The sequence below is a fragment of the Clytia hemisphaerica genome, unplaced genomic scaffold (assembly GCF_902728285.1).
Source record: "Clytia hemisphaerica strain Z4C2 unplaced genomic scaffold, Clytia hemisphaerica genome assembly, whole genome shotgun sequence".
NCBI lineage: Eukaryota > Metazoa > Cnidaria > Hydrozoa > Leptothecata > Clytiidae > Clytia > Clytia hemisphaerica.
The window spans coordinates 297140-324994 of NW_027103378.1; the positions used below are offsets into that span (position 1 = coordinate 297140).

Sequence of the window (27855 nt, forward strand, 5' to 3'; positions counted from 1 at the left end):
AAGATACATATGAAAATGGTATAAAGGATGACGATAAAACCAGGTGAAACATTCGAGAACGAAATACCTTTTCCTAATTAATGTTTTATGTGCAATATGACGATGCGTTGACTTTTCGATCCGGGATACTTGATAGCTGTACCATTATTCGGCAAGTCCATTTGGAATATCTAGAAAGAAAAGCAATATATTCAAATTATTTTAATCTTCAACTGGCAAAACCACATCTTAATACCGATCAAATATGAAACAGTTGACACACAACAGCGTTTCAAAACCTTTCTAACATTTTTAAATGTCCATCATGTGGCGTTAGAAGATCTTTACAGTCCCCAAACCGGTGAAATTCTGTACTCAAATACCTTACGTATCTGCCGCTTTAGGTGGATTAAACTTCGCGTGGAGTAATTGAAAATGGCATCGACCTCTAACGTTAGTGGTCGATGAAAATGGTAAATTCGTAATTTTCATGGGTTTTGGCCCTTTTCGCAAAAGATCGTGTTCAAAAAAGAATGACATTTTTGGTGTTTTTTGTTGATAAATTTCAAACAGCTATGATTTGTGATAAATTGTGGCTATCAAAAAAAGAAAAAAATCCCAAAAGAGGAATATACTAAATTTTTTGTTCCGAAAAGAACGAAGTCTGTAGTGTAATTGAGCGGCGTTTAAAAAGCGTTTGAACTGTGTGGAAAAATGCGGCTAATTTTCACTGCGGCTAACCATGCAAAGCTCACTTGAAAGCCCTATAACTTCTTTACGGATGAAGGAAGCAAGTCAAGATTTCGGGGATACCCTGGTAAAGGACTGAAGAAACATTAACTGTGAAGAAATGTGGCTCAAGTCATTAAATTGGTGAGTATTTGTGGTTTATTTTTGAAAAACAATATCCTTTGACAAAAAGCATGTTTTACTTAAAGGATAATGTGAAATTAAGCGGGAATTATTGGAAAATAGTCATTTCAGATATAGAACTATAATATTTGATCAAAATTTAACCCAAAATGTGAAATTTTGTGGCTTTAAAGACATTGTCTTTGGTAAGTAAATATTAGCTTATTGAGTATTACATTAAGTTTAAAAAATTAAATTCATCAACCATCAGAGCAGTTGAAAATTTATTTTTTGTATGGATTTAGTGAAGTTCAGTGGCTACTCAAATTTTATGCGATACATCTTCTCACATCTCTTGAAAGAAAGTGATAAAATGTGGTTTTCTATGATAAACAGGTGTTTTTAACAAAAACCGCTATCTTTCCCAGAATCCTGCCAGAGCTAAAAGTTAATTTTTGCACATATAGGATCTAACATTTTTTTACATATTAAATCAACTGTATTTATGGTGTTAAAAGTGATTATATGTGGCTAATTTAACATATTTTTACAAGCTACTATATTCTTTAAAATTGGAAACATTATTATCCTGACTTTACTTTTAGAAACCTTGGTTTGTCAAGGGATTGTGAGAAAGTAAATTCTTATCATATTTTGTGAATGTAGGTGGCTACTTTAACGTGACTGCAAATATATTCTCTCTACCTATAAACCTTAGTGAAAATGTGTGGTTTTTCATCAAAAAATGATGTTTTTTCAATAAAAACCACAATTTCTCCCAGAATCTTACCAGCTTAAAGGTTCAATTAAAATCAAATAAGAATCACATAACATTTTTGCACCAATGCACACAATTTATTTTAATAAAAGTGATTAAGTGTGGCTAAAATTGAATATTCTTACAAGCAGGTTTGAAGGCACATATTAGTTTAGAATTGGAAACATTACTATGCTGACTGTACTTTTAGAAACTTTTGTTTTATGTTTGTCAAAGGATTTGAGGAAGTAAATTCTTATTCTATTTTGTGAATTTAAGTGGCTACTTTGATTCACATATAGTTATTTATGCATAGGAGAGTATATTCTCATTAACATAATTCTGTAATTACCATTCAGGTTTGACAATTTAATTTTCTCAGCAAAAAGTATTGAGTAGAATTGTAGAATTTTCAGAATTTTCAGCTTTAGCCACACTTTTTCACTTTATTTTTATTCTAGTGATATGATTTTTTAAATCATTTTAAAAAGACAATTCTATTCCTAATCATTTCTGATAATTTTTTTGTTTTTATTTCAGGATGTCGCTGTTTAATCATTGAGGTCTTTGGCGAATATTTAGCCACAAAATGACTATCAAGACTTTTCAATTGAGTTTGTTTAATTGTGGAAGATTTAAAAATACTTTATATGACAAATTTCTCATCTTTTGAACTTGTTTTAATAGTAAATCATAGCGTCATCTTATTTATGTTATATCTTTAGCGATTTTTTACTAATTTTGGATAATTTTAGATAATAGAAAGTTCGAGTACTTTAGCCACATTTTAACCCATATTCTACACAACAACTGTGTTATAATATATCAACAGATAGCTTTTGTTCTATTCTTCTCAGTTCTTGAGAATTTTGTTTCTAAAATTAAATGTGCACAAGTGTGGCTAATAATTTGACAGGTCTGAAAAGAAGGGTCGTATATGAAGCAGCATAAAATCCCAAAACAACTACTAGCTTGCTATGAAATTACAATGATGTGTTTTGTACAGCTTCTTAGTATCCCTCTACTAAGTTTATGTTATTGTGATTGATATGTGAAGTGATGTGGCTTAGTTTAAAAAAGTAGGGTAATTTACCCTTAAAGTGGATTTTAACCACAATTTTTCACGTTTTTTGTTTCAATTCGAGTTTATCGATATCTTACCTCATAACCTTTCAAGAAACATATTTTACATAATATTTTCACAACTATTTTAGTTTTTATCAGTTAAGATAGTTTTGTAACTATTTTTAAGTTTACTTCAAAGACACCACAATATTTCACACTTTTGGTCAGAAATTAATTCACATAATTATACTGGGCAATACTATGGGGCATCTTCAGCTTAAATTCATAGATCTTTTGGTGATAGTCACTTTTGTGTAAGAATGAGGCTAACTTTCCATAAACATACAAAAGAGTCATTTTTAGCCCCAATAATTCACATTTTGGAAAAGTTTTGGTTCAGGCAGCTTAGTGAAAGGGTAAAGAATCCTCTCCTAAAACTTTACAAGATCAAACCCATTTTTCGTTAATGTATGTCAATTTTCTCAAAACTAAGGTTTTTTGTGAATTTTCATTTTGTCATTCTTTTTTTAACACGATCAAAACTTAGTTCTTGCTACTTTAATCGTAGAAATTTTAGCGAGACTAATTTTAGCGTTTTAGCGAATTTTCCCTATTTTCGCTAAAATTAATCTCGCTAAAACACGCCGAATCGACAGATCGCTAAAATTTATCCGCGCTAAATTTTTCAAAAACGCAATTCGCTAAAATAAATCCAATTTTGTTCTTCTTTTTTTTTACGATTTTTGCGAAAACTAATAAAGATATTTATTTTTGTCGGTCCCTAGAATTCTGTAAGAAAATGTAGGCTTAAAAACACACGCTTATCTCGAACCTCCGTTATATCTCGAACTTTCACCAAAATACATCTCAAAAAGTTATTTGGAAATGGCGATTCGCTAAAATTAATCCACGCGAAATTTTCTCAGACAAGTATTCGCTAAAATTTATCCACGCGAAATTTTTTGAAATCGTGATTCGCTAAAATAAATCCAAAAACAATCAAGATTTTCCTGACTCGCTAATATACGCTAAAATTACTCTCGCTAAAATTTCTACGATTAAAGTATAAATTGAAAATCCGTTAAAACTAAAGAAATTTGGTGAAATCTAGTGAGAAAGAGGCTGCTTTGCAGCGAATTTTTTAAAATTCTCAATTCTCTAAAAAAAAGTACATGCGAAAATTAATCGACTTAGGGTAATAATAGCGGTATTCTAAGTCGCGTCATCAAGACAAAAGTGACGAGAAAGTAAAAAATCCCACTCGCACAAGACAGAGATGTAATGTGTATTCCGACAAGGACATGATGTGTATTCCGACAAGGACATGATGTGTATTTCCTTCGTTGTGAGACAGGGAGATAGGAAAGCAAAACATCACTCGCACACTCGCATGAGACAGGGATGTAATATGGTATATTTCCTTTGTTGTGACACAGGGAGGTGCGAAAAGCGGGAGAGCTAAAATACCACTCGCGTGATACAGGGATAATACGTACCTGATAAAATAATATTTCTTCCCACTATTTGACCGAGATTTTTACGTTGCCTTAATATGCATTAATGCTTGTGAGAAAGCATAAAAAAGCAAGCTTTTATCCCCTATTGATCGTGATATAAAGAGGGCCTTAGATAATATCCTTGAACTCATTCACATGTCAATGACCTTCTTAAAGTAACTCTCACAGGAATCTGCAAAGACGCTATCCTAATAGGCGTAATAAAAAACTTACCATTGTTGAAAGAATAACTTTTCGTAATCACTTGGGAATATAATTACTACTTGCATCATGTTTACGTCATATTTCTCATCTCTTCACTTTTTCTACCGTGTAGGAGTGCCAAACATGAGATTTCTATAAGGAAATTTGAAAAACTTCACCGCAGAAATATTTTCAATATTTTGCTCAATTTTTCGACTGCAAGTTGTGGGGTAGCAGAAATATATATCAATGTGTTCCTTATAAGAGCCGCTAAACGAATATCGTATTTTTGTTTTCACCACGACGTGTTATTGAACGTTTTAAGTACTTTCTGTTCTAAGCCTTTGATCTTTCTTTTTTTTCTTTTGTTTAGCGTGGCGCTAAATGATGTGATTACTCATTTTTTTGTCGTTTAAAATATGACAGTGTGCTCAACTGCTAGAGAGCGAGTTAGACAGTAATTTAGTGCAGTGGAAGTACTTCCATTTGTGAAGCGTCTTTACGTCACATAGAACAAAAAAAAAACAGCAAAAGAAGAAAGGAATTACCTGTAGCCACTATTTTGCAACCATGGTAGCGACTCCAGAAGTGACGCAACTTTTGTTGACGTCAAATGAAATGTTTCATTTTTCCGTGATCTTTGAAACCTTCTAACTTTTTTTCTATCTATGTATGCTAAAGCGTTCCGGTTTTTACTAAATGAAAGTCCTTGATCTTAGCTTTCCGGCGGTATATAACACTGTGGACACGGGCTAGGCAAGAAGTTGGTAAATTGCTGAACGTTTTTGCAACATCTGAAAATTCGAATTCAGCGGGAGAAAAAAAAGTTGCAACTGTTGATGAACAAAGATGTTTCTGGAAATGGAGGAAAAAATAGTTAAAGGCTGAAACTTTATATGTTTATCTGAAAAAGGGTGAGGAATTCAAAAATCACATTTGCTAATTCTAGTTCTTTCATTTTCATGTATATACAGTACTGTAGTTTTTTTCACTATTTTGCTTCTTTAGTATGGGAATGGCCCAAAAAAAAGTTTTCATTTCTGCCGAAATGGATTTTCTTTTCATTTGGGGTTTCTCCTTTCAGAAAAACTTATTCTTTACTTATAACTTGTTGTTCCTCCATTTCCAGAGAACCCTTGAAAATGGGGCCTACCACCTTTTTGACTCATTTCAACCTTTTCCAAGCTACTTTCAGTGAAGTCAAGTTTGAAGATATTCTTTATTAGAAAAATGGTTAAAAGCAGTCAAAACGCAATTTACCTTACCTCCTGAGTTTGTCTTTGTTATGCTAAAATATAACAAACCTTTGTCATGCTGTCTAATTACAAAAACCTCCAATCACTACTTCTCCGCCATCTTGTTTCACTTTAAATGCCATGTTTTAAAATTCCTTAGCTACATTATAGGTACGGAAAAGGTTTTCTCCAGGTTTTTTCAATCCCGGGATTAAACTACAAGGGCGGTTCCACCAGCTTATTTTCCTTTTGGCGCTAAGCCCCAGAATACTTAATGTTGAATAGATTTATGTTGAGATGTGTATTTTTGCAATAAATTTAGGCGATACTCAACAAAAAATAAGGTGGTTTTAAACAAATCTTTGACAAATTGGAGTTTCTTTTTGTCCTAATATATGCAAATCACGTCAAAAAAATAATATATTTCGACCTTTACTTTCACTTTCGCTTTCGCTTTCGTGTTAGGTGAATCTGATTGGATGAATACCGCTTTCAGTCTAAGATTTCCAAATGTGGTAAGGAAACAACGGAAACAAATGTTGTTTCTACTAAAAAAATAATAGAAAATTGAAGAAAATACATATATAATGGAAACAACTAGAAATTTAATAAAAATATTGAATTAAGACTTCCTAATCTGAATGTGACATACTAATATACAAATGCTGGACATTTCAACTTTTCTCCCCTGTCCAGAAATTTATTCTGGCAGATTCAATTTGGAAAAAAAAGTTTTAATCCTTATTTTCTCACGCTGACAACAACAACAAAAAACACTGATGAAACGTCAATGAAAGTAGCTATCATTTTTTAATGTCTCATGTAACTTATGACATGTCCAAAAAGCCATAAGTTTGGTGCAGAAAATTTGGGACTTAGACATATTCATTTATACCTTTTAAAGAAGCGCATTAGAATATAGAATTCAAAAATCACTGTTATTAGGCAAAAAGCAAAAAATTTAATAAACTTTGAGATCCGCGTCGAGATTTGCATGATTTTGAGTAATTTAGAACTAGCAAAGTATTCTTGTGAAGTCTCATCTCACAGTCAGCGTGCATTCAGAAGTTATTCAATTTTCAAGAAGTACTTTACATATCCAAATGTTAAGCATCAAACTTTCTTGGTGATAACTTTGCTTATGATGATTGTTTTTTAAAGAAAATCTTCAATTAGAGGCATAGATAAAGAAAACAAGATATAACACAGCGTTGAAAGGAGAATGAACACTTTTGACACTTTCATTCACTCAAAGTTGTTTTAAAGTTTTTATTATTTTATGACGGGAAAAGCGCGTAACACATAAAAATATCATGTACTATTCCTCCTAATTAAACTATTATATCTTAGTTAGGATAAGTGTTTTATATTTTCTTACTCGTGCTAATAAGAAGTTTATATTTGGTTAAAGTTAATGTTCTTTATGTGAATAATTGATTAAAAGAGTAAAGAAGACGGGGATCGGTATCATTCTTCCAATATTTCAGTTTGAATTTTTCGCATAGCCTAACTAGGATAAATTATCCTATATATGATAAGCATTCTTGCTTATTTAGGATAAAAGCCTAATTAGGATAATTTATCCTAGTTTGCAATAGTCCTTCACTGATACTTTTGCATAATTTTCTTATTCAAATTTTGCTTACGTCAACAGAAATCAGTAAAATACAAATTTTTGTAATAGATTGCTGACATCTACAAAATTTCAAAAGGATTTTTTTTCAAAATGATCCTTTTAAAGGATGTGCAACTTTTGTCAAAATTTCATGTTTATACCATCAGCCAAACTGGAGTTATTCAAAAAGTTTTGCTGACATCAGCACTTTTTGGTTTTTGTCTTTTAATAACTTTTTTGGGTGAAAAATTTAATTTTATTAACAGTGATATTAGAATTCTACATCCTAATACGCTTCTTTAAAGGTATAAATGAACATGTCTAAGGCCCCTGATTTTTTACACCCAACTTATGGCTTTTTGGACAAACTATAAGTTACACAAGGTCCTGAGGCTTTACCCCCTCGTTTAACCATTATATCGGCAATACTTTGTTTATGTGGTTAATGTATTGGTTGCATTTCGCTTGGCCAGCCGTGTTCCAAAAGCTTTTAATAGCATCAACTAGTTGATCTTGTGTCATCGCCTTGATGTTCTTTCTGAGATAATTCATTTCAGCCCATCGCATCGATTTTTTTAGGAGCTTCCCTATTTTTTTGAGCGAAGGGAGTTAAAAAAGTAGCGCTGCAGGCAAAGATTTTTCCCTGTTTGCGAAGCATTTTTAGTATTTTGCGATGTTGTTTGGAAGAAAATGCGAAAGTATCTTCAATAAATTAGCGAGGTAGCTGAGTAGATAAAGCAATAGATAAACGAGTGAATAAAGTAGTGAAGTGGCAAGTAGATAAACCAATAGATAAACGAGTGAATAAATTAGCGAAGTTGTATTTTATATAAAGCAATGGTTAAACGAGTGAATAAAGTAGTCAAGTAGAAAAAGCAATAGATAAATGAGTGAATAAAGTAACGAAGTGGCAAGTTAATAAAGCAATAGATAAACGACTGAATAAAGTAGTCAAGTAGAAAAAGCAATAGATAAACAAGTGAATAAAGTAGCGAAGTGGCAAGTTAATAAAGCAATAGATGAACGAGTGAATAAAGTAGTGAAGTAGAAAAAGCAATAGATAAACCAGTGAACAGCCCTGTGAATTCAGACAAAATCATATCGGCACTGAAGTGCCGACCAAAACCGGCCTTAGGCCGGCAAAATTTTGCCAACCTAGATGTCACTTTAGGTCGGCAAAGCCGTCCTAAGTAGCTTGTTTAGGTCGGCAAAGACAAAATAGGAAGAAAATTAACGAACTAACAAATTCTGCTGCTCTATAATTGTGTTATTAAGTTTTATGTTTTATAAAGAGAATGGAATGAGGCTCGATTATCATGTGTTATCAAATGATAACACAATTAGATTAACCTAACAAATAATATTTTTCCTCTTTAGGTCAGCTTTGCCGACCCAAAACATTTCTTTTGTCGGCACGCCGACCTAGAGTGTAAATTACGTCGGCAAATAAAAGACGACTTCAGCTCAAGTTACGTCGGCTTTCAAGTCGGCATTGCCGAATGCAGTAGCAAAATAGGTGTTTTCTTATAGTTTTTTTAGTTAGGAAATCTTTTTGGGTCGCTAAATCTAAAATTCACTTCGCACTTTGCAAAGTGCGAAGCTATAATTGCAACCCTGGATATTGTTAGGGAAATGAAAAGCACTTGCATTGAACGAGTCTGAATAAATTTGATTTCTAACACATATACGTTTTGTACTCGTAACATGCAACCTCGCGCACACATAAAGACATGGAAAATCCCCATTGTAGCTAAAATGCAAAAAAAAATTATGTGTTAAGAATTTATTTGTCAAGAATTTGCGGTAATTTTATAATTGCTGGATTTATCAAAGAGAGCTGATTCACTTTCATTTTTGGTAATTTTATTTTTGATATGTTTCAACTTCATATACTGGTTTGATTTCAAGTCACTATCTTGGCAATGGGGTGCAGGCTCGTAGTTGCAAGGCTTTGTGTAAAAAATCAAACATAGAACATTTTCTGAATTCCTCATTTCTACTGAACCAATAAAAAAGAAAATATTTTCACACAATTTCTTCAAAATGAATAGATAGGGTACGTTTTTTAAGGCTTCTCTATAGAATTCTCCTCCTCTGCTCCTGTCCTCATTGGTAGAAATTCGAAATTTAAAAAATTCTTCACAGAAGCAATCAACAAGAGTGGTTTGACTTTCGTTTTTGTTGCAGATTTCAATATAACATCGCATGGGGAATATTTTTGTCAAAGTGTTGTGTCAACTTATGTCAGCATTGTATTTTTGAAAAGGGGAAAAGGAAAGTTTCTAAAAAATCAACCCTTTGAAACAGTTAAGTTTAAGCAGATTCCGAATTTGTTGATATACGAATTTCTGAGATAAAAAGATAAGCGCCCGCTCGAAAAAGCGCCCTGCTTGAATGAGCGCCCCCCTTAGAGCCTGAAAAATTAAATCGAGGATTTACGGGGTACAGTGTACTCAACTATCAAAAGCATTTATTCCTCATTTACAGATGAATAAAAATGTTATTTTTGTTGGTGGTCTGGTAGCTGCTATAGGAATAGCATTGGTTCCTATTTATTTTGTGCCTATGAAACGCCCAGACATATATCGTAAGTCAACGTTTGTGCTTTTTACGAGTTTCTCATTTTGCAATGTTATTAAAAGATAAAACAAAGCAATTTTAATCATTTTTTGCCCTTTTATGTTGTTTCTTTGGTCATTATTCTACACGCAGCGAATCTTTTTTTATTGTTTCAGACAATATACAAAAAGATACACGTAAAGATATTGTACAAGAAGAAGTTCAACCAGGAAGTATGTTAAAAGTTTTAAAAATATTATTTTGTTTACTGTTTATACACAACAGGCCCTATTTTAGAAAGGCAAGGCAGTGTCCGTTGGTGGTCAAAAAGGGCACTTTTTTCAGTGTTTTTCCACAAAAAAGGCTGTTTTTACCAATATTTTAGTAATTTCAGGAGGGGCAGCGTCCGATAACCGGATGCTAAAAGGGCATGAAAAATGGGCTGCACAAGTATATCTTGATTTTTGAAAAGATATCATTTTTTTTACACATTTTCACTTGTAATGTAACATCTTAGCCAAGAGAGATTCATGAAAATATATCTTCATATAATTCATTTTTTTTTGATTTTCACATTATTATGTTATAGATATGAAGGTTTGGTCAGATCCTTTTGACAGAAAAAAGGAGTAATTCGTGTTGATGATATAAATTATGTACACTGTCTTAAATTAAAAAGTATTGTAATATTGTAAATTTTTTTTCAAATAATTAGACTTTTTGTATATTTAACGCATGATTTTGGAAATATTTTAGTTTCATCATTATATTGAACCCCTGCCTGAATTGATATTACATTAGGTAACTAAAAGTAGGTTAGGTTGTCTAACCTTATTTGAGTATTTTCTTACCAACACGTTAAACTTATGTGACAATAACCAACCCGATCTGTAAACAATTTACAATGAACCATTTGTTTTGCTCCTTACTATTCAAATGATTAGATATACTATGTTTATTTTTAGGGAAAAAGAAAAAGGAAATAAGAACATCTTGAAAAATTGTATTCTTCTATTTGCTTGGAAACAATGAAAGTTGATTATAAGGTAAAAATTCTTTTTAAATCATTTTTTATCCAATAATTTAATTAGCTTGTACCTTTCATTTAACATATTTTGTTTATTTTTATTTTTCAGTTCAGTAACCTTTGTGGTACGGTTTATCGAAAAGGAAATGTTGTGTTTTCTGCATCAGGTGATCGACTATATAGTCCAGTTGGTAATCGAGTCACATGTTTTGACTTGAAAAAGTAAGCAGAAAATAATTTCCTTGAAGTTTTGTACAATTCTTTTCTATCCAAAAAAGTATAGTTTAAATGTTCTTATAAAAATATTACTTCTAATTGTCATTCTTAGATTAAAAGGTTTCGTTTTTTAAGAAGTTGATATTGCTTTTTCTTGCACAATTTACTGCTTAATTTTGAATTGAAAGATCCTTTACATTTCAAATTTTCAATGAATAAGTCATTTTTAAATTACCAGCTCTAGTGTGGAGAAATTCTGTTTAGAATGATGAAGGAATTTGAATTTTGTTTAGTCTGCATTATGAAACAACAAGTAAACATCTGCCTGATATGAAATAATGTACCTGGTATGAAACCAAAAAACTCTATGTTAAACTAAAACCTTTAATCTTTTACAGCAACAAATCATCAACTTTGCCATTTGAAAACAACTGCAACATCAGCAAAATATGTTTGTGTTCACAAAAGAATCTTCTATTCTCCATCGATGAAGGTTTACATTATGATATTTATTTTATTATTTTTTTCTATGTTTAAAAAAAATGTTCTAGCATGCTAGTCGACTAATTAAGACAAAGTACACTTTTTTATGAGAACATTCAAAATTTTCTAGGCCTTCGGATGTTCTTAACTTTTTGGGTTTCAAGCCTGTAAATGTTCTCAATTTCACCATTTTGTTACCATTTCAACCTATTTTCCTAAGAAATTGGCAGTTTTAAGAATCCAATAATCCACGAAGCCTTAAAATATTCTTAACTTGCTCTTAACATTTTGGCCATGGGCGCCTTATGTTCTTATATAGTTTGTTTTTATAAAAAAAACGTGTAGAAAATGAGCATTGAAATAATGGAAGAGGTACAATTTCTTGCTTATATGAACTGATATTATCCTGTAAGAATGACCATATTATCATAAAACATCAGTATTGCTATGCTCCAGTCTAGGGTAAAAAGTTTTTTGATTTTTTTATATCACTGGCTTCTAAGACTGGATATTGATAATAAGTAACAACTTTCTTTGTAGTTGGTAAATGCTTGATTTACAATTTGCTGACACAAACAGTTGTTGACACGATCAGTTTTAAAAAGAAAGTCAAATGTATCAAATTCAGCCCAAGTGGAGAGTAAGTGCTCTTCATTTTCATTGGGACATTAAATTTTATATCCATATATGGGCATGGTTGAAATTTTCCAGGGGGTCTAAAGGCAACATTTTGTATTTTTCCAGAGTGTTTGCTCAAGTTATGAAGGGGTTGTTTAGATGACCAAGTGTCGTCTACTTATTATTCATTTTTCAAGGGGTCATAAAGCTATGCGTTCCAGTGTTCGAAGAAAATTTTGGAATTTCCAGGGACGTATAACCCTTATCATAGGGCAAAGATTTCTTTTTCCAGGGTTCTTTTTGCAAACCTTTCTATTTTTTTCAGGGAATATCTGTACAATTGCAAGATTTCATAATTTTAACACAGAACTTCAATAGGCACCAAATTAAAAGCTCTTAATAAAGGAATTATATTGTTTTTAAAAATAAATTTTATTAAGAAATTAGATTAAAGATCCAAGACAAAAAGCTGGTTTGAAAATAATGGTGTATCTTATCTTACTAGGTTTTATGCAACAACACATGCTCGAGGTTTCAAAGTATGGAGAGCGCCTGGTATCACCAAAACTTTCCACTCCACAATCCTGCTCAAAGTTTTATCAGGTGCCTATGACGAAACAACATGCCTCAATTGGTCAAGCGATTCAAGGTTTGTAATTATACTGCCTAGAAAATCCTTTCTGTTTTTGAGCTTCGATTTTCTATCACTGTAATATTCTAAGGATTTACTTTTAAAGGACAAGTCTTTCCCAATGTCTATCTTTAGGTTTTTATATTAAATACAGGGTGAATGGATTTTTTTTAGCATTTGATTTCCTAAAATTTAGAATGAAGCACTGTCTCCCTGGAAGGCTTGTAGTATTTTGTTTTTCCGATTTTTTTAATGTTGATCTTATACTAATTATACCAACCAATACCAAATACCAACCAAGTTGAACCAGAAAGATGGTTGTACGGTGAAAAAGAATGCGACTATTATTATTTGATTTTTCGTTTCCCAACATGTTTCGGAGTCCAGCCAATTTTTGTACTTTTAAAACCATAATAGACAGCACTTACTTTTTTTTTCAGGTTTATTGTGATCGGTGGCAAGGATATGACAGTTCGAGTTTATCCAGTATTCTCAATGGAAAAATTCAAAGTTTTCTCATTAACTGGTCATAGAAGTACTATCATCAACTGCTTCTTTGAAAAGGACTCACTAAATGTATCTTTTCATAAAAGTTTGAACAGTGGAACACTGATTTGGGTGTTAAAAACTTGGACTAATAATGGAAATACTTCTATCAACCCAGATCAACCCCTAAAGTGTGAGAAGACTGGGTCAGACTTAACCAGAAAGGATTCACCTCAAATATCTGAAGTCATTGTATTAATCCAGAGTTTTAATTGCATTCCTTCCCAATAGATTCTAACAAAGTCTTCTTGCGTTTAAATGGTTGATAGATGTATATGTACCTGTTTAAACATAGCTATTCGGTGGGGGACAAACTATTGTGTGGGATATACTAGAATGATGTGACCAGTCTCCTCAGTGGCTCATCTCGCAACAAAGTGGTGTATTCACAGAATTCAAAATTTTCATATTCGAGCCCTCATTTTTAAAGTTACAAAGAGTTACATATACCTTGACCACCTTTTACGTGTTTAGGTCTATTCGATTAGTAGAGACAGTGCTCTTTCTGTATGGACAGCTTCACACAACCCAGAAGAACTGGAAAGTAAATATGAAGTTCGCAAAAGAAAACTGGAAAATGATGATGAAGAAAGTGGTGAAGGTATGTCGAGTAAACTAATAAATTTTCTGGATAAATCTTGTTGTGTTATGAAGTATTTTTTTTTAAATATATCTCTTTTGATCTGTAAATTTAATTGAAACTATTACTTTAGAGAGGGACAAAGGACTTTTATAGTCAGGCAATATTGCTTTTAAAATCAAGATGGGCTAAACGTTCTAGAAAGAGTTTGATCGTTTTTTGTTTTATTTTTTTGGGGTTGAGACTCGTGGGAACACTCTGAGATTTTCTTTTTTTGTTAATTATTAAAGTAATCACAAAATTTAACAGTGTCTTTAAGGGTTAGAAGATGATGAGAATCAAGAATGTAAAAACCTTTTACTTTAAACTCGTTTGGGTTTTCTTAGAAAAAAGTGACGAAGAAGATGGAGAGGAACAAGTCAGTTGGACGCTGGAAAAAAAGTATCTTTGTTTTCTTTCTTCGTTGCCTATTTTAATATTTCTAAACCGTTTGCGTAGAAAAACTACAATTTTAAGTATCATTATTATTCTATAAACAGAACAACCAATCAGAACAGTTTGTTGGACTAATTATTTCTCTGGCTTTGTTTGACTTGGCTTGTCTTGCGAAACCTTTATAAACAACTCGTGTAGCTTACAACATGGCATGTCCAAAAATTCCCTAAGTTAGTTGAAAAAACTTGGGGAATTTAGGCATAACTTAAGGTGACACTTAAAAATCGCTTGTCAATAAAAATTCAACACTTTTTAAAGGTTTTTTAAAGATATATTTCAGAAAGTAAAAATTTCATAACACAAACATTAACAATTTTGAATAAGAAAAGGTTTAATGCGTCTCGGCCACCCCCTTTCCCTTCATGAAGATTTCTGACCCATTTTGATACTTACGGGGAGTTGGGAGGTTCTCTCCCCTTAGTATTTGAACAAAGTAATAACAACGATGTTCTTTCTTAGGCATTTGTTTGGTCAAGAGAAAAGTTCAATATCATCAGCTGAATACCATGCAGACAAAAAGATTCTTGTTGTTGGCCACACCTCAGGGATCTTCCAACTCTACGAAATGCCCGATTTCATTCAAATTCACTCGTTAAGGTATAGTAACTGGTAACTCATTCTAACATGCATTTTTTTTGCTTTTACCTTTGAACATACGAAACTGTACTTGCAATTTTAGTTTTGTGGTTCCAAAAAACAATAAGAATCAAATTTCCACCAAAGATATTGTGTCCATCTTAACTTAAAATACTTCAACAACAACAATGTCAGAATCGCTGAGTCTTCGCGCTTTAGTCATCTTGCTCTATCAGAGTATTGTACATTTTGACCTCTTTTTACGTTTCAAAACGAAGGTCAATTTAGTATCGCCTACATTTTTCAATAAAGTATTTTTACTCAACCCGTTCCCTGTCAAAGTGAAAAAGCTTTGATTATCAGCATGGTTGCGTTCGATTTGATCGATAAGATCTTGAACAGTATCATGGTGGTGATCTTCAATACTATAATTCATATCGTTAATAACACCTTCGATGTCAGCTATAGAAACAATTACCCTTGACCTCACTTCGACAGTATTGTTCCGAAAAAAACAATCATGAATATAGGCCGATTCTGATAGTATTGAAAAGTGAGAATTAAGAATATTGAAGCCTATGGGTGGTACCCCAACTTTCTCGCTTATCATTTCTTTCAATATTCCGATAGTATCTGTTTCCTTTACTTTCATTTGAAATTCTTCTTTGTCGTTGAAAAAATTACACACGACTTTTAATTCGACTTCTTTGGCTGGTTTCACAACTAGATTGAAAGTGATGTAATCCAGGAGCATTGATTTATTAAGTAAGACCAAACTAGTCTCATCGATAAGCTCTACCTTTTCGTGATATAAAATTTGTAGGTGAGGTGGTATACCCCTTAAACTGCTGACTTGTCTTTTAACTTCCGCAATCGTTTCCAAATTATTTGATACAGTATCGATGCTGAACTGGCCTGCTAAAAAATTGATCTTGATATGTTTAATGAATTTCATTTGATGTTTCTGACAGAATGCTTCAACTTCGGTTACGTTTGTCGAGCCGATAGAGCCCAGTAATAAAGTAGCGTACAAATTCTCTCTAAAATAACCATCCTTATATGCCGCAAAGTTATCATAGATGTTGCCGTCCCAAATTCTGGTTATGTGTCCTTCCTCTTCTCGTAAAAGGCAGATGTCAACTAACGATAGTTCATGATATGTTGTTCTAAGTATCTCGTAAATAAGACCAAAGTGGCCTTCTTTCCCAAACCTTGATAAGGGAATTTCAAGGAGTGCCAAACCATTATTAGGATGTTTGATAATTATAGACCGTAATCGGCTGATCCCATATCGTTTGATGTTTTCTAATAATTCATGTTCACAGTCATCAACTTGAGCGGCAAATTTTATTTCAATTGGGTTAACAGCTGTCAGATTTTGCTCGGTGATTTCCTCCCGCAGTGAGACTACGCAACCACCCATAAAATATTGTTGTTTCTCAAATGGTATTTTGAACTTTTCTTTGATAAAGTAATCCAAAAAATGACCATTCGTCATGTAGCTATATTCCCAATGGTGATCTATCTCGAAACTAGATAAATGAATGGGGGCCAGTGTTCTTATATTATTCTCACGATAGATGGTATATAATAAGACTCTTATTGCTTGTGTAGTTCTGTGATTTAAGTGCTCTGGATGAAATATAGACTCGCTCATTTCCAAACAAGTTCTACTTAAGTATGCCGTATGAATACCTCTTCTTTGATCTCTTTCTAACCGAAGTATTTGTTTTCGCTTTGGGATTCCGTAAGATGCTTCAATCCAATCATGAAACACATCCAGGCTGATCACACCTGTATTGATCATAGGATATTGTGTAATAGAATCTTCACCATTAGTCCTTGGAACGATAAGATCAATGAATGGTAAAACGTACGTTAGCAAGGGTTGGTGTTCTACGATATGTCTATCAACTCTACTGACCAATTTCTATTTGTAATTTCTCGAAATGGAGAAATATATCCGATAATAATTCATCATTACTTAAAATGATTTTTTCATTGAGTATAAGAATAATAGTTTCTGCTTGACAGTAGGTTTTTTTATCGTGAAGATCATGCTTTAGATCTAAGATTGTTCTTTTGGAGTTTTTTGGTATGAATTTAAAAGAATCATTCATTTTATGATCAATTGAAAGTGTCCAGTGAATTTGAATGTTACCAGATCTCTGTCTCTCGCGTATCATCAATCGTCGCTGAGTTTCGATGACTGATCGATCAGAAACTTCGATTTTCAATTCAACGGATTCAGTGAAACGAGTCTTATACAATTGACTGAATTTGTTCTCATTCAATACAGTATTGTTGTGCTTTACACTTCGAATATCATGCAGATCGATTTGATACCGTTTACTGATGGATTCCTTCAGTGTTCGAAGAGAAGTCACTTCATGCCAATAAAAAATGGAAGTGACATTATCACCAAAATCCACTTTGATATTATTCAAATTTGTACTGGTATCTAATGACATCTCAGGACATCTTTATGGTGACTTTAACTACAAACCAACAAAAAAAAGATTCAAAACTTTTCCCGTTTCAATATTCCTCTATTAAACCTCAAACCAAAACTGTATCTACTTTATTAAGTTTGTTAAGAAAGTGTACTAGCAAGTTGTGGTTTTTTAAACTAGTACTAATGAGAAACAAATGACTTTTTAATGGCAGTATCATGTTTAGTTTCGATTGCAATCGCAACTGAATAAACAAGAGCTACTTTGAATCGTTCCGTTCTAATGACTTTTTAATGGCAGTATCATGTTTAGTTTCGATTGCAATCGCAACTGAATAAAGAAGATTTGGATATAATTGCTTAAAAAAACACAAAAATTCAATTGCAACATTATAGCTCTTAAAGGGCTACCTTGAAAGCATCACGTACCCTTAAAATCTAGTGCCCCTATGGATTTTTAAATACGCAGCCACCCCCCCCCCCCCTTCGACATGGAGTTTTCAGGACTAATTATAGAATGTATTTATAAGTGTTGAAAAAGGCCGTGACCGAAATCTTCATAGAAAGATGATGTGTTTTTTTTGACTACACTCTAACATAGACGGAGGAAATTGGTTTTCACTTGACAAGACTCTTGATTTGCAATTTTCCAACAATATAGGGGGATTGTTTACTGAAAGAAGATTCCTACTTCGTACATTACGGTCCGAAAACGATATTGTTAAATATCGTTTGTCAATATATTATAGTGCAGTCTAAGAAGCCCTTGTTACTTTTCCAAAATGAAGCATAATGCTTACTAAAACCTCTTTTATCTTGTAGTATCTCACAGTACAAGATTAACACCGTTGCCATTAATGCATCCAGTGAATGGTTAGCTTTTGGATCCGCAGCATTGGGTCAACTCCTAGTATGGGAATGGCAGAGTGAGACGTATGTTTTGAAACAACAAGGGCATTTTTATGACATGAACGTGATGGCTTACTCGCCTGATGGTCAATATATTGCTACTGGTGGCGATGATGGAAAGGTTTGAAACAATTTTTTTATAGGAAATTGCATGCGACCGTAGCATGAAGGTAGAGCATTCAGCTACGGTGCACAAGGTTGTGGGTTCGATCCCCAGTCGGGTCATACCAAAGATTCCCAAAATGGTACTTGATGCTCAGCAACTAAAGAGACGGATCAAGGGTAAGTGGAGAAATCCAGGGGAAGGATTGGAGACCTCTTCTACCTTAGGGTAAACAGCTATAGGAAAAGGTAGCCTTCCGGTCGCCCTCGAGTGCGGTCGCAAACTTACTTATAGGAAAAGTTTGTTTTGCTGCCCCAATTTTAAAATCCCTAAAAATTTCTGCTCGTTACGCTCGCAACCAAATCTTTAAATCGTGTTCATTCTTAAATTTCTCATTACGTTGTATTCCTCAATCTGGCCTTTCAATTGACGTTAAAGGGAACGACGCATGGTATATTTATGAAATGCTGATCTAGCATTGGCACAAACACCCATACGGAGGAGTATTTAGGAGTGCTGGATCATAACAAAAACCAAAAGTGACTTTATTCCAAAAAATATATTCAAAAAAGTGAATATAATTTACTATAATGTTCAACAACAACACAAAAAGACTTACATAAAACTGAAAGAAAAAAAGAATGTCTTTTTCTTTTGAATGAAATCGAGTGTTTCTATTTTTAAATGAAGACATTCTATTGTGAATTTATTCGAAAACTTCTTTGCAATCTTTTTGTTTACATTTTGTCTTCATTCACTTTCGTTTACTGTTGAAAACATAACAAAGTTTTAGCTATACTCTCAAACCACGTAAAACTGTCGGTTAAGCCAATCAGCTTTCGGGCTGACATCAGCATGTATTTCAGAGTATACCATGGAAGTACCAGCAACTCCGACCCCTACTATAAGTATAGCGCTATTCCCTTTAAGGAAAGACTGAAAACTTTCCCTAATGGATAAAATGTCTGGAAAATATTTGGGTTTTTTGGTCAGAATATCTGGAAATTGTCTGATATTTTCAGGTAAAAAAATCTGAAAAACATGGCTTTTTAGACTAAAAGTCTGGAATTTCGAACTTGGCAAACCTGTGGCAACCCTCCTTGTACACTAGATGTATAAAAATGAATGAATGCATGAATCTTTGTGACTTGTGCTTTAAACATACCTATTTTGTGCTATTCAGGTGAAAGTATGGAATACAATTTCTGGGTTTTGTTTTGTAACCTTCACGCAACACAGTGGAGGTATCACAGGTGTGGAGTTCAGTCAGAATGGTCAAGTTATTCTATCCTCGTCGCTCGATGGTTCTGTTCGTGCTTTCGATCTGAACAGGTATTTGAAGTTTTTACCTTTTTATCGTCAATGGGATGTTTTCTGGGGTTGCAAATTTATTATAGAGACGAGAGTTTTTCGTGATATCTTGAGATGGGCTCATCATAAAATCTACGGCACGACACAATTTTTAATATCACATCCACTGCTTCTCACTCGCCAACTAGGTGAAATCCCTTAACAAACTAAGTGGTTTATATCAAGCGTAAGAAGTACTTTTAACCCGATGTTTACCACGACGGGAACCGTTTAGTTAACACTTAACAGTTTCTTAACTTTTTTTTGGCCCTTTTCTTACAGATACCGTAATTTCCGTACATTCACGGGACCACGGCCGTGTCAATTTTACTGTCTGGCATTGGATAACAGTGGAGAGATTATATGCGCTGGTTCATTGGATACCTTCGAAATTTGCATGTGGTCACTACAGACTGGGCGCTTGTTAGAGGTAAGAGATCTTTTTAGAACTGGGCACGACGTGTCCCTAGAGAACATGAAGGTTTATGATTTATGAAAAAGGAAAAACTGATGAAGAACTTTATATAAAAGAATCTTTAATCATCAGGCATTTAAAACCTGATTCAAATAAAACGGTATCTTCTTATCCTCTAGAGCTTTTTTGAATAATTATATGTATGCGTTCAATTATGTAAATTTTATGACCTATAATTGCTAGATGTGATTTTGAAATTTTGATTTATCAACACGTTTTTTGCTTGTAAGCTAACTATTTGCTTGTGATCATGATACAAGAAGTATCGAAACGTCAAGAATGAACAAAGTTTTGTTTTTCATCTTTACTTTTTTTTTGAGAGGTAAGAGAATTCTTTTTCATTCTAACTAAAGTAAGTCATTCTATCACGTGACTTCTACTTGAAGACTTCGAAAGGTAGATTGACCGTAGTTCTTGTTTCGGTTTTTTTAAAGTGGCAGAAGAATAACTTAAGGGTGATGCTTGAATTATCATTCTGTCGAATATGGAATTTTAAACCCCAGTATTCTCTGGCTTTCTTGGCTTTCTGTTTTTTACCATTGTTTTTTTACCGTGAATTCTTGTAATTCGAAAAGTAGAAACGTGTGAAAATATCAGGATTTGCATGAGAAAGCTCTGGAAACTTCTAGGACTTTTCGACTTAAAATAGTATCGTTTCTGAGATATAACAGGTTAAAGGAGATCTGGTATAAAGCTGTTTATTGCAAAAAGCTGATCATATTTACATTAACCCTCTTCTCGTAGGTTTTGAGTGGGCACGAAGGACCGGTCAGCTGTTTATCCTTTTCACCGGCCAAAGCCATCCTGGTGTCCGGCTCTTGGGACAAAACTGTTCGCTTATGGGACGTCTATGCATCAACCAGTCCAAAGGATACGATCTCTATCGGTTCTGATGGTATGTTTTCGATTACTGAAAGAAACATTTTATTGTTTTTAATACATTGTTTATACATTTTCGAAACTAGTTTTTAGTGTTTTAGACAATTAGGTGTTCCCGTTTCATATCAAAGGGCAGTGTCTGCCTTTTGATATATATGCTGATATAAGCGGGAAAATGTTTTTCTTTTCCTCTTTCTGACCAATCTTGCTCCACATACGTGTCAAGGTGTTAGGTATGATAATGCAATAATTGTACCCATTGCCCCCGTCTGCAAAGTAATTTTTTTTTAATCTTATATATACCGTTTAGAGGGGTGAAATAAGGGTGAAAAGTCGAAAGTTTTCAGGGCCCATGGTAGCGGATATATTATTATCAGTTCACAAATTCAATCATTTTTAATTTTTTGTCTGACAAACGAAGTCATTGTCAAATTACTCGTACTTTGTTTTCACGGAGACCTAATAGCTCTTTGATTTTTGTTATGGCTAAGACCAACCTCGTTCCCTGCGTATTATCAGCTTTTTGATGCCTTATGATAACGCTAGATGATATATCCTCTGACATCAATCAGTAACATAAAGTCTGGGATACACGGAAATGAGGTTGGTCTAGGACACGTTAACTTCAAAACTCGTTATTAAAATTAATATTTCTGGCTTTATAGTGACGGCTGTCACACACCGACCCGATGGTCATGAAATAGCTGTCGCATCGCTAGATGGTGAAATCCGGTTTTGGGATCCGGATACATGCCGGTTAAATGGCTCAATTGAAGGAAGGCGTGATTTGTTGGTTGGTCGCCGTAAAAATGATCTCGTCTCTTCCAAACAACTGATGAGTAGGAGGTCTGTAGAATTGTTCTTATTTAACTCCGTAGACTGTTAAGGAACAAGCTTTGCTTCTCCGCTCACCACAAGCGATAAGTCAAAGCTCAACAATTAGTGTAGGTTTGTACAATATGGAAGTTATGCACGATATGCTTGGACTTATATACTTATATTTCAATGATTTGAGAAGTAAGGAAAACTTTCCTTGTTCATGTGTTGAGGATGATTAATAAAACAGACGTATGAAGAACACTATTTCATTTGTTTCGTTGCAGGTGTTTCACGAGCTTGTGCTACAGTGCTGATGGTCACCATTTACTGGCAGGTGGCAAATCCCGCCATGTCTGTATCTATCACATTCGACAAGAGGTAACAGCAATTTATTCTCATTGAAAATTCTTTTGATTTTATTTTGAATATTTTTGATTAGTTTCACACTTGACATTCACAATACAATTGTTATTACGGCTTTCCTAAGTATCATATACCGTGTGTTTCAAAAATAAAGTGTACACACTTTTTCCTCAAAAATGACGCTTTTTCGAAAGAGAATTTTCTCGATTTTTTTTTCATAACTTTTGAACACGTGAAGCAAACTCAAAGTGTGATCGCTCAAAATTTGAGTTAACCCTTCCTCTTTCAGATGGTAAAAAGTTTAGACTCGTAACATTTTTAGTTTTTTCACATTTTTAATTCAATCTTTTACATTTTTTTTGCCATTGCCATCTAGACAGGTTTCTGTTTAAGTCTGGTTCAAAAATGGTATTCCGGTCCCCAAAAAAGCAACTTTGGTGAACTCTGTTATGGTATAAAACTTATTGCCGTAAAAAATTAAAATTCTATTTTCGACTTAACCTTTACCTTGCAATTTCAACTTTCTTGAGCATTTTTCTTCTCCCTATATATTTAGATTATGCTTCGCCGATTCAACATTTCAAACAATATGTCATTGGACGGAATGCAGGTGGGAAAACTTTTCACTGAACTTTTTCACTCGACTTTATTTCAGCTGAGTTAAAGTTTGCTCCTACTTCTTCACTATTATTCTATCATCAGGTTGTTCTCATTTACCATCCATATTTTTAAAGGGTGGAGGATTCATAAAAGATTCTTGGAAATCAGTAGCGTAGCCAAGAGGGGCGCAAAATTTGTATAGGAGAGCAGATCTTTATGACACTGTAATTGTCTATTAATTAGATAATTACAGTGTCATAAAAATCTGCTCTCCTACACAAATTTTGCGCCCCTCTTGGCTACGCTACTGGAAATTTACGAATAGGTCGTGAAACAAATGACAAAAATTTGCACTCACCCCTTAATAACATTACTCGCTATCTTAATTGTATGTTATAGTTCAAAATGGACTTGTATATCGTACCTTAACCAGGAAAAAATCATTTCAAGAGTTTTAATAGCTTGATATGAGTAAGAGTGATTATTCTCGCAAGCAGGCATCTCAAACAAGAGTAATAGCCTATTCCCAAAATTTGATACAGTTGACTCTCTCTAATTCGAACACGAAGGGGGCATCTAAATTGTTCGAATTATAGAAAGATTCGAATTATAGAAAGCGTTTTACTAAGGTTTTTCCTGAAAGGGAATGATGATAAGTTCGAATTACAGAAGGATTCGAATAATAGAAGTTCGAATTGGAGAGAGTTGACTTTACTTACTATTTCTTGCAACAGGTGTTCAAGCACAGTAAGCGAGGGGTGACAGAAGCAGGACCAATCGATCTGATGGACTTGGATAATCGCAGTGATGACGAAGATGGCGATAAAAGTCTGATTGCTCTCCCTGGTGTCAAGAAAGGTACAGTCGATATTTAACATGGATAGCCCAGTAATCTAGGACCATTCATGATATGCACCACTGGAGAACTTCTGAGAACTTTTAAAATTTTCCACCCAACACGTCACCTAAACAATAGAAAAAGTGATGTATTGGGTGGAACAAAAACAGAAAAGTTGCATAATTTCGTGAAGTCATTGCAGTGGTGCATATCATGAATTATGCAGTCTTTCGGTTGTTTTCACGGGGTCCACGGGCAGCTTGCTCGGCTATCTATCAACTGAACGGAACTATGGAAGAAGCGGCAATTAGAACCACGAACCCCTATGGTTTGAAACAATGACATTTTTGGCCACTTGGTCGTCGCTCCTTCAGGTGTCAGTTTTTCAAAAGAGGAAAATGTTTTGCATTGGGCCTTTATTCTTCATTATAGCATATATACAACCTGCAATCCAAACCAATAATCTAATCTTTCGTATTCATTTGTCTGGTGCAAATTTTATCGGCAAAGAAAGAATAAGAAAGCAAATAGACCATAGTATCCTTTCTGAAAGAATCAATAACGTCACCGATTCCCGCTTCAAAAAAAAACTTTTTTTCATTTTAATTTTTTTATGGCTTTAAATTTGTCAAATTTTCTTTAGGGGATATGTCATGCAGACGTGTGCAACCGGAAGTTCAAACCAAAGCCTTGCGATTCTCGCCAGCAGGTAAGCCATTAAATTGATTGATCATCTTCAGTATGCATCACATTTTTGTTGGTTAACTGCCAATTTTATTTTCATATAAAGCTGAAGCTGTATATGAAAACTTCTACTATTCGATAATCTCCATTATTCGATAATATTGAAAGCCACCGTCAACAAGAAACTCTCATAAACAACGCTCTACCGTCCGATACGCTCCTTCATTTGGTGAAAATCCAATTCTGCTTGGAATTCGAATCATAGAGCGTCAACCGAATAACATTATGTTTATCTAGCAACCAGCTTCTGCTATCTTATTCTCTCTGGCTCTGTAATTCAAATACTTATTCAATCTTTCACGTTGTAATTTAGGACGATCATGGGCAGCTGCGACGACCGAAGGACTTTTGATCTTTTCTTTGGACGGCTCCGTTGCTTTTCAACCGGAGGGTTTGGATCTTGACATCACTCCAGAGAAGATTTTAGAACTTTCCAACAACAAAGAACACTCGAATGCACTAAACTATGCTTTCCGACTGAACGAACAGAAGTATATGATACGGGTCATCGAAAATATCAAAATCGACGACGGTGAGCTTCTTCCATACATACTGATACACATTACTACGGAACCTCTATAACTTGATCATACAAGGGGGACTGAAATTCGAGTTATGGAAAATGCAAGTTATAGAATACTCTTTATAGCGGTCTGCATCGTGAATGGACGAGAAAATAATATCAAGTCAATGAGGCGTTTGAGTAATACAGGTTCGAGTTATTAGGACCAATTAAGAGACTGCTGTACTGATGAGTGTTTTGAAGCATGCTTTTTCACAATATAGAAAAAGGTTCTGGAAATTTGTTTAGAAAGATACGCTGTCTTATATTTGTATTCCTTTGGTTGAGGCTGTCTGTTGTAAGCAGCTATAAAAGGAAGAAATCAACAAACTCGAACCTAGACCCTTATTTTGCGTTTTAATGATTCTGATAGGGCTCACGAAAGGTTTGTATCAAGTCCACAAGTGAAAGAGGTGTGGGTGGCTCTGGGTACGAGTTCGAAAAATTTTCAAAATACTTATACTTTTAAGTCTTTATCTTTCTTTTTTTTTATAGTAAGCACACTCGTGCAAGGAGTACCACGGATGTTCTTATCAAAACTATTAGAATTCGTTGGAAAACAATTGGAAGACTCACCACACGTACAATTCTATTTGGCGTGGTGTAAACACATATTGTCGTGTCACGGAGGTTACATCAAGTCACACTCACGCTCATATTTACCGACTTTGCGTTTGATTCAAAAAAATTTGGTTCGACATTCTTCATCGTTGACTTCATTGTAAGTGAAGAATGGATCAAATTTTCTTTCTGAATCAAAATCTAATTTTTTGCAATTTAAGTATTTTTTCCGATGACTTTTTACGTCGCTTGTTTATCAAAGCCGTCTATCCCCTTATCTCGAACATGCCATGTCAATTTAGCGTCAACTCACCCTGTAATTCGAACCTTCATATGCGCATATCTCTATAAATCGAATTATAATGATGGTCCAAAACCATATTAGCCTATCTCTATCCCAACACGCGATTTTGTTATCACTCTGTGGTCGTCTGGTACAGGCAAAAACCATACAGTATGTGGCCCCCAAAACGGCGATCAAATTTGAAATTTCTCTCAAATCTAGAGGAAAAGAGATTTTACAAAAATTTTTGCTGCATGAAAACCTTTAACATCTCTACTTTATTTCCTGGAAGTTCTTTTTCAAAATTTTCAATTTCAACAATATTTTTCAATCGCTTTAAAGATAGGTAGCTTTTATCTAATGGCCCCCAAAACGGAGGTTTGAAATTTTAGCGATTTCTCGAGATATCTTTTAGATATGAATACAAAATTTTGACCATAGTTTTGAAATATGATTTAGAGGGTTTTGGGCATAAATTTATTTGATAAAATTTTTACAGTATACCCCTGGTTGTCAAAATGCAGGTTTGGGGCCCCCAAAACGGTGGTAATAGGGGGAAAAACTATGAACATATTTGTGTTTCCCCTTAAATTTACGACCCGATGGATGTAAAATTTATGATTTTTATGAAATATTTCAAGATTTTCGATATTGCAAAGTCCAAACGGAAAATTTAGAAATTTTCAAAATGACAATTTTGATTTAACAACGTCTTAATCAAGTTTTTGAAATCAAATCTCTTTTGAAAATAGTTCCATTCATGTATGGAATAAGCTGTGAAAATTTTAGAAAAGAAGCCTAACTGAAACTGAAAATATTAAGATTTAAAGATATTTTTCTCCTATGTTTTGCAAAAAAATGACAGAATTTGCCGTTTTTGCTGATTCAGCCAAAAAATTTATATATAATGTTAATTTTTTGTTATAAACTATTAACTCAAGGTGATAGGAATAGAATTCCAAGATTTTTTGCTTTTTCTCATATTTAGAATTTTCGGTTTTGTCAATGCTGATTCTAGGGCTCCAACAAAATATTAGTTGACCTTCAAGATGCTATATCTTTTACCCAGCCTCTAAAGTCACAGATGTATTTGCATTTTCTGAACGGCATTAGGTGTAGAAAGTTTCCTATACCCCGTTTTCATAACTTATTTTCAATATCCAAGGAGCTAGAGTGAGCTATATGCAATTTTTATCTAATTTTGGTGTTAAAATATTTCCTTTGGACGCAAATATGTTATTTTGAATCTGTCTCAAACCAGCAAAAACATGCTCATTTTTAAGTCTAACCATCATTCTTTCAAAATAAACAAAAATCGTTTAATTCTGATAAATCTACAAGTCAGAATCTTCATTTTAATGAAAACCTCCGTTTTGGGGGCTATATACTGTATAAACTAAAACCCTTAATTTGAATTTGAAGCAAATTCGAAAAATATTCTTCGTCTCTCGAGGATCAAATTAGATGCAGTGAACACTATTCATAAATTTTATTGCATTCTCGTTATTTCAGGTGTGATAGCAATACCTACACGTTGAAGTATTTGACCTCAATTCCGCTTCAAAGTTCAACCGATGCAGAAGTTGAACTCATGGAAACCGAATAGAATTTTATTACGTTTTTTACAAAGGATGTTTTTATATTTCGAAAGAATTTATATCTATACATGGTATGGTATATTCTGTTTCGTTTTTCCATTATCCCTTTGAAAGGGTTCAAACTGAAAGTTCAAAGCGAAATCTTTTCATCCGTAATGCACTGTTCTCGAGGTGTGCCAAATCACTAGGCTGCACACATCCCCTCTGATAAGTTTTGATATATATCAAAACTAATTTGGGGATGCATGCAGCCTACCAAATCACTTGATAACAATGCCTGTGATGAATTTGACATTTCTCGAGAATAGTGTACTCTTATACCATCGACACCTTCCTTTGTGAATTTTTGTACACACTTTTTTCGACTCCTTTGTCACTGTTATAG

At 33.7% G+C, this 27855-nt stretch overlaps 1 protein-coding gene and 1 long non-coding RNA gene across 2 annotated transcripts; both read left to right on the top strand.

The window, feature by feature from the left end:
• Positions 1-9688: 9688 nt before the first annotated feature.
• On the top strand, positions 9689-10529 carry LOC136824751 (uncharacterized). The gene is made up of 3 exons (XR_010849163.1): positions 9689-9790; positions 9939-9995; positions 10352-10529. It is a non-coding gene; the product is annotated as an uncharacterized lncRNA (long non-coding RNA).
• A 190-nt stretch (positions 10530-10719) lies between these two features.
• LOC136824752 (periodic tryptophan protein 2 homolog) lies at positions 10720-27549 on the top strand. The gene is made up of 21 exons (XM_067080726.1): positions 10720-10808; positions 10899-11011; positions 11404-11498; positions 12029-12128; positions 12612-12755; positions 13178-13313; positions 13758-13884; positions 14250-14304; positions 14818-14955; positions 18209-18416; positions 19582-19730; positions 20031-20178; positions 20968-21118; positions 21768-21948; positions 22206-22299; positions 22841-22894; positions 23619-23742; positions 24366-24431; positions 24780-24998; positions 25524-25749; positions 27385-27549. Exons 1-21 carry the CDS (start codon positions 10791-10793, stop codon positions 27476-27478), a joined length of 2640 nt encoding a protein of 879 aa, XP_066936827.1. The 5' UTR covers positions 10720-10790; the 3' UTR covers positions 27479-27549.
• Positions 27550-27855: the final 306 nt, after the last annotated feature.

What these genes read in the sequence shown, in the direction of transcription:
- LOC136824752 (XM_067080726.1), top strand. An exon ending in AAACAACTGATGAGTAGGAG is followed by an intron (nt 21,949 to 22,205) that starts GTCTGTAGAATT and finishes GTTTCGTTGCAG; the next exon opens with GTGTTTCACGAGCTTGTGCT. An exon ending in TGTCATTGGACGGAATGCAG is followed by an intron (nt 22,895 to 23,618) that starts GTGGGAAAACTT and finishes TTCTTGCAACAG; the next exon opens with GTGTTCAAGCACAGTAAGCG.